Source organism: Fundulus heteroclitus, chromosome 3 (genome assembly GCF_011125445.2).
Source record: "Fundulus heteroclitus isolate FHET01 chromosome 3, MU-UCD_Fhet_4.1, whole genome shotgun sequence".
NCBI classification, from domain to species: domain Eukaryota; kingdom Metazoa; phylum Chordata; class Actinopteri; order Cyprinodontiformes; family Fundulidae; genus Fundulus; species Fundulus heteroclitus.
Genome location: NC_046363.1, coordinates 30582650 through 30589240, shown reverse-complemented (window position 1 = coordinate 30589240; position 6591 = coordinate 30582650). Strand labels below are relative to the sequence as shown.

Sequence of the window (6591 nt, the reverse complement as noted above, 5' to 3'; positions counted from 1 at the left end):
TGGTATTTTTAAAATAACACATATCTGGGTCAGTTCATTGAATGAGAAGTATCAGAATATGGGAATGAAAGTCAAGACAGTCCTCAAGTTCTCCACCTTTGTTAGTAGGCTTTGCACTGGGAAATAAATTGATAGGTGAATAAAAGAGATACATGCAAAATAACTGTCAGTTAAAGCAAAGACAGAGTCTTTAAATATGGACATGGCCATTTATTCATGGGAATAGAAGCTAAAGTTTTGTTGAAAACTACATCAGAAATTTTCTTAGAGCTTGAATTGAAATTATCAGACTGAGCATATAATCAAATATTACAAACCTACATGGAAATACTTTTAGGAAGGCTAAATCTAATTATTCACACTAAGAAAACTGTGAGCATGAAAATATAAAATGTATGAGTTGTTCTTAAGCTGTGTTCATAATCATTCAAAATACAATTGATGCTGCTGTGTTTAGTTTTTCTTGTTCTTTCTATTTTTGGTTGGGGGGGTGTAATTATAAACTTAGAAGCTTATGCTTTCTCTAAGCATGAAAATATACAATGTATGCTGTTTTGTTTTCTTGTTCTTTTTTTATTTAATTTTTTTGGTTGGAGGGGGCAATTATAAACTTATAAACTTGTGTTTTCTACCCTCAGAACCAGTTTCTGGTGTAACAGTAACTCCACAAAGTGCAGACTTGGTTGAGTTCAGTGGTTCTGTCAGTCTGTCTTGCTCCTCCTCTGGATCGTCTCTCTCTTTCCTCTGGATGAACAGCAGCTCAGAAGTTACAGCCAGCGACAGAGCTCGGATCAAAACGACTGAGGGAGGATCAACTCTGACTATAATCAATGTGACCCGCTATGACCACGGTCTATATAGCTGCCATGTGCTAAATCCTGTTTCTGATGCTAGAAGTGATCCAGTGAACATCTCCATCAGTTGTGAGTTGTCAACGTAGATGCTCATCAGAGTTTAGCTCATTGCCACATCTGATTGAGAAGATATTATTTACAAAATGATTTATGGATAATTTAGTAAACAATCAATCTACTAGTACAATTAGTATGCATACTTCTAGATATAATTAGAAATTTAAATTACATTGATCCAAGGTATTTCTGTTCTTCTAAAATTTGCGTAGTCATTTCATCAGTTGGTGTTATATGACTTTTATTTTCGGTGTCCTGTACTCTCAGATGGTCCAGAAAATACAAAGCGAAATGTTTCTCCATCAAAGGAACATTATGTAGAAGGGTCAGACATTACTCTGGCTTGTTCAGCTGAGTCGAGACCTTCTGCTGAATTTACATGGTCTCTAAATGGAGACCTGCTGCCTGATACTGGACCAGAACTAAAACTGAAGAACATTCATATTAGCCAGAGTGGAAATTACAGCTGTCAGGCCTTTAACGACAAAACCCGGAGAGATCAAACATCCCAGCCCTCAGCAGTCTCTGTACTTGGTAAGAGTAAAAATATATTTTTTGTCTTTATGATTTATGACATAAAATGCTAATACCCTGTCAGAAATTAACATGTTTTAGAGGGAACTTAGCATTACAAATTTGTCCAGATTTCTGGAAATAATTAAAGATTGTGCAAAATTGTTATACATTTTAAATTATCTAAAAGAGCAAAAAACTAGCTAGCGACAGGAAACAAGAATTTATAGATAAACAATAATAAAATGTGCAACTACAAACAGACTGTGGGGTCCTCAGGGAGCTACAAGAAGTAAAAAAGATTTCTTAATTCTACAGGTCTTGCTGTAATCAGACCTGGGTGTGGCTAATAAAATTAAACAATTTAATAATTTGTCTGACAGTAATCTGAAGGACAGTAATTTTGATGAATGAACTAATTTAAAAGCTGCATTTGCTCTGGTTATCTTTATCTGATAATAAAATGTATTTTATGATCTAAACAATTAAGTACTGCAAAAAAGAAAAAGAGGAAATTAGTGACAAGCAAATAATTTGTAAGTCACTTTATATAGTGTGTACTCTAAATTGAAACACAATTTATTTGTTTCTGATTTTCTTTCAGTGCCATAAATAATTTTAATCAGTATTGTTTTTGTTTATAAAGAAATGCTCATAGGACCTTAATCTAACATATTTATAGTTAAACAAGACCCATTTTCTCCAATTCTAGGCAATAAAATAAAAATGTAATTTATCGATGTTATCTTCATTGACTTATATTAATGTAAACATTTTCTTTTAACAGTCATACAGTATACAGTAATGAATTAAACCATTACTCTGGTTAACTATTTAATTTTTATTTATTTTTTTTGCACCTGCAGAACGAGTCTCCAATGTGAAGGTAGCTCCACATGAGACAGACTTGATAGAGTCTAACAGTAATGTCAGACTGTCCTGTTCCTCCTCTGGATCTTCTCTCTCCTTTTTCTGGACAAACAGCAGCTCTAATGTTACAGCCAGTGACAGAGTCCAGATATCAGTCACTGATGAAGGAACCAAGCTGACTATAGTCAATGTGACTCGTCATGATAAGGGACCATACATCTGCAATGTGTTTAATCCAGTCAGTAAAGACAGCAGTGATCCATTAAATCTGTCCATCAGCTGTAAGTTGTTGAACTGTTTCTTTACCTTCTTATCAAACCTACATTTTAAACTAGACCTCACCAGATGTTCTCCAGTGTTGCTAGAAACAGCAAAATCACTCTCTACCCAGGTACCAAACAAGTTAACAACTCTGGTGTTGTTTTCCTCCCTTATTGTTCCTGCTAACATGGCAGCAACAACAAGCTGGGGTCTCATTTAAAAAGCTTGCATATTCACAAATTGTGGCCTGGACTTTTATTGCTGTAAACGGTCAAATACACTCGCACAATGCTGAGTGGTGGATGCGCTGGCACTGCTGCAAGACCTCCAAATTGTGGATCTAGAAGGGAACGCGGTTTCAGCGATCAAAGGTTTCTGACCAATGATGATGACTGGCCAATATGCCGCTTTAGACTCTGAGCATTGCATTCTGCTATAACCTACAGGGAATAGTTGCTACAACTCCCGTTTTTTTTTTTCTTTATACGTTATTTTTTATTTTATTTTTTTTTTGGGGGGGGGGGGGTGTCAGGGTTCAGTTTTATACCCTGGACAGTTCCGGCACCTTCCTTCCACCAGCCCAGCTCTGACTCCACTCTACTTAATCATCCTGGACTGTTTCCAGCTGCAAGCCTTCCTATTCAGTCTGCTTTTCGCCGCTGGGTCATCTGCATTCTCACCTTGTTGCCTGCCTGAGTATCACATGTCAACTTGCCTGTGCTTTCTGCATCTTCCTGCCTGAGATCCCTACCTCAGACTCCTTGCTCAGCCGACTACCTGCTCCAGCTCCGCCGTGTCTCCACCCTCAGCCATCTCCACCACCACTCGTCTGCTCCTGTCCGGTACAGTTTTTGGTCACCATCTCCGTTACTCAAAGCCTTCAAAAAAGCTCCTTAAACGCAGCTCTGTGTGTGTGGTGTGTTCGGGTTCAACAGAACAAATCCTGACAGGGGGGGTGTTTATCATCTGGGGGGAGACCTCTAATTCCTCATGGTCTCCCTCCTCAGGTTGTTGACCTGAATGCACAGCCTCATAGGAATTTTGAAATGGAGCACGGTGTGAGGCTGTCAGCTGGCACTTAAAACTGCGATCAGTTTAACTTTTTAACTTGGTTGCAATATCTGTGTTTACACATTTAATAAAATCCTCTCTGTGATTTTTATTCACACTTTATTAGTCTTTTTCTCCATGGCTGCCATTTCATGAGGATTAAAAACCGATCAGCTGACCCATTTTTTATTACACATTAACATTCATGAGGTGCTTTGCATTGACCATTTATGGTTAATCTGGGTTTGCAGAGGTCAGAACCTGAGGTGGAACCAGGTATGCAAACATTCAAGTACAGCTGGGATCTATAAATGGAAATTGCGCGCTAGTGTGCATATGCATGGTCTTATCGTCCCTTGCCATGCCTTTTAAAATATGCCTGAAGTTATAGACTTTTGGATTAATTGGACAATTCCAGTTCTTTATTTGTGTCATAAGCTTTGTACTTATTTGCTGCATATCCTTTATAATGTGCACACACACACACACACACACACACACACACACACACACACACACACACACACACACACACACAGTCTTATGAACTTAGTATCAACAGTTTGGTTTTAAGATGTTTACACCACTAATACTTTAAACTTATTCTTATTGTAAACCGACTGGAATGACTTAATTCTGCTGTTTCTTTACCCTTAGATGGGCCAGAAAATATACAACTGATGGTGTCTCCATTAAAAGAAATATATCCAGAAGGATCTGACATTTATCTGAGCTGCTCAGTTGAGTCTGAACCTGTTCCCCAATATCTGTGGCTTCTGGATGGAAATCGTCTCAGTAATACTGGACCAGAGCTCAGTCTGACAAACATTCAAGTTAATCAAGGTGGAAACTACAGCTGTCACATTTTTAACAGCAAAACCATGAGATATATAACATCTCAACCTTCAGTCATCATTGTACATGGTACGTTTCAAAAAGTCCTTGGTTTAAAGATTTTGAATTTAGAAAAAAGGTTTACATCTAACATCTTCTAGAAAGTCCAATATTACAAATCATGCATTTGAGATATGGGAATTTTTTTCCCCAAATCTTTTATTTCTTTGCACTAGTGTCACATTTTTCTCAACTGTGATGTGTGAAAATGTTATTGTCCTAAAATATTTATGTCTAATGTTCTGGTGGAATCAACCCCTATCTATTTGGTAGAGTTTAAAAATCATGTCAGGCACTTCTGTTCAGCATCAGGATATATTCAGATTATTTAGAGCAGTGTATAGCTGATTATACTGTGTTCAAATGATTATCAGTTATTGACTTCTGTTGTGGGACAAATGTTTAAGTATACAAATTCATACTTACCATTTGATGCAAATCTTTGGTTCTTTAAATCCCACAATTTCAACTTTTCAATTTAATAATATTTATGATTTTTATGGTTTACATCAACTCTCATATTCTGTGCTTATCCTTTTCAATATGCGTTTAACAGAGACCATTTTTAGCATACCACAGACTATCCTGATCTTCACAATAGAGTGTAAAACAAAAGCTAGCGGTTAATGAGGAATACTGAAACAAAACATAAATCAAAAATAAATAGAAAAAAAATATATACTGCCCCTTCTTTTTTGCAGTTTTTTTTCCCACAAAGACCTCTTTCTATTTACTCTGAGGACTGACATGTTAATAGTGTTGTGCCATTATGTACGGTTTTAAGTTATTTAATGTTTAATAGATAACTCTTTTACCCCGTTTACACTACTCTTTTTTAAACGAGCCAAGACCAGTCCAAGCTCAGTAACTGAGATAACTATCGAGTGTAAGTGGAACGCAAACTGAACTGAACTGAGTCAGACACAACCGGACCGCGCTAAATGCAGACCAGTTCCATGTGTGAGCTCGGCACGGTTTTTCTCTGGCTCGGTTCTCTAATAACAAAGAACGCATGAGCAGACCGCGTCATCTCTGTGCAGTCAGCTGACATTTCAGACTTTCATAAAAATACTAGCTTCCCTACCATGACACACGATTTCCAGTGATGATTCTGCTTAGCAGTTCGATGAACCTCAATGTCTGTCGTTTCCTGCTTCTGTAAATCCTTATTAGACGTTCGTTTGTCTTATCCACTTCCCAAAAGCCGACTCTGTCCAAGCATAAATTTTGATTTGCTTGGTCCCGCTTTAAATCCCAGGCAGCAGTAGTACCCCAGATCGTCACTAGGAGGCGAGGAGGAACCAAGGAACCGAGATAGCGTGATGCGGAAACGGTTGTCAGAACTGAGCTCGGCTTGGTTAACTGATCCAAGCTCGGACTGGTCTCGGCTCGGATCGGTTTAACAAGGGTAGTGTAAATGGGGCTTTTGTCTGTTAGGTATTGGCTGGTTAATATCAGCCCAAACAGCTGATATTAGGACAATAGTTGGAAGGGTGATTCGAGCACTGACGTTCTTTTAACAGCAAACTCAGCACACATATAGAATAATGTTTGACAATTTTATTAACAGAAATAAAATGAACATGCAGAGAACATTACTATAGAATTCTGCTTATCTGAATTAACACTATATTTCACTTAACAAATCCTCTCTACAAGGCTAGTGAAAATTAACTAAACTACTAAGCAAATTAAGATAAAAAGAAGCTAAGGAACTATGTAGACACAAAATAAACTAAAGGACAAATAACATGGTTGAAAACCATCATCAGAATGATTCAGTGAATCCTGGTTCACTGCAGATCCAAATTAGAGAACCAAAGTTCATCCTAAAGAAAGTGGAATGTGGTTAAATTAGCTTAACTAATTTAGAACAACATTTTATATATGTTCAACCCATTCACAAAGCAAATCCTGAGTTAGATAAAATATTTGAGATAATTACATTTTTAAGAATGACTTACTAAGAAGAAATCAATAACCTTTAGGACATTTAATTTCTATGTATGTAATTATTAATAGTTAAGACATGACTTAGGAAGCTAGAGGGCGCTACATGGAGCTAAAACAGTGACAGCTTGCAGCGACACTG

The 6591-nt window shown here is 37.2% G+C and overlaps 1 protein-coding gene across 1 annotated transcript; it reads left to right on the top strand.

Annotated features, from left to right (window-relative positions):
* Window positions 1-748: 748 nt before the first annotated feature.
* LOC105924212 (carcinoembryonic antigen-related cell adhesion molecule 5-like) lies at window positions 749-5786 on the top strand. The gene is made up of 6 exons (XM_036127792.1): window positions 749-923; window positions 1179-1445; window positions 2291-2575; window positions 3299-3397; window positions 4263-4529; window positions 5758-5786. The coding sequence occupies exons 1-6, from the start codon at window positions 749-751 to the stop codon at window positions 5784-5786; spliced, it is 1122 nt and encodes a 373-aa protein (XP_035983685.1).
* Window positions 5787-6591: the final 805 nt, after the last annotated feature.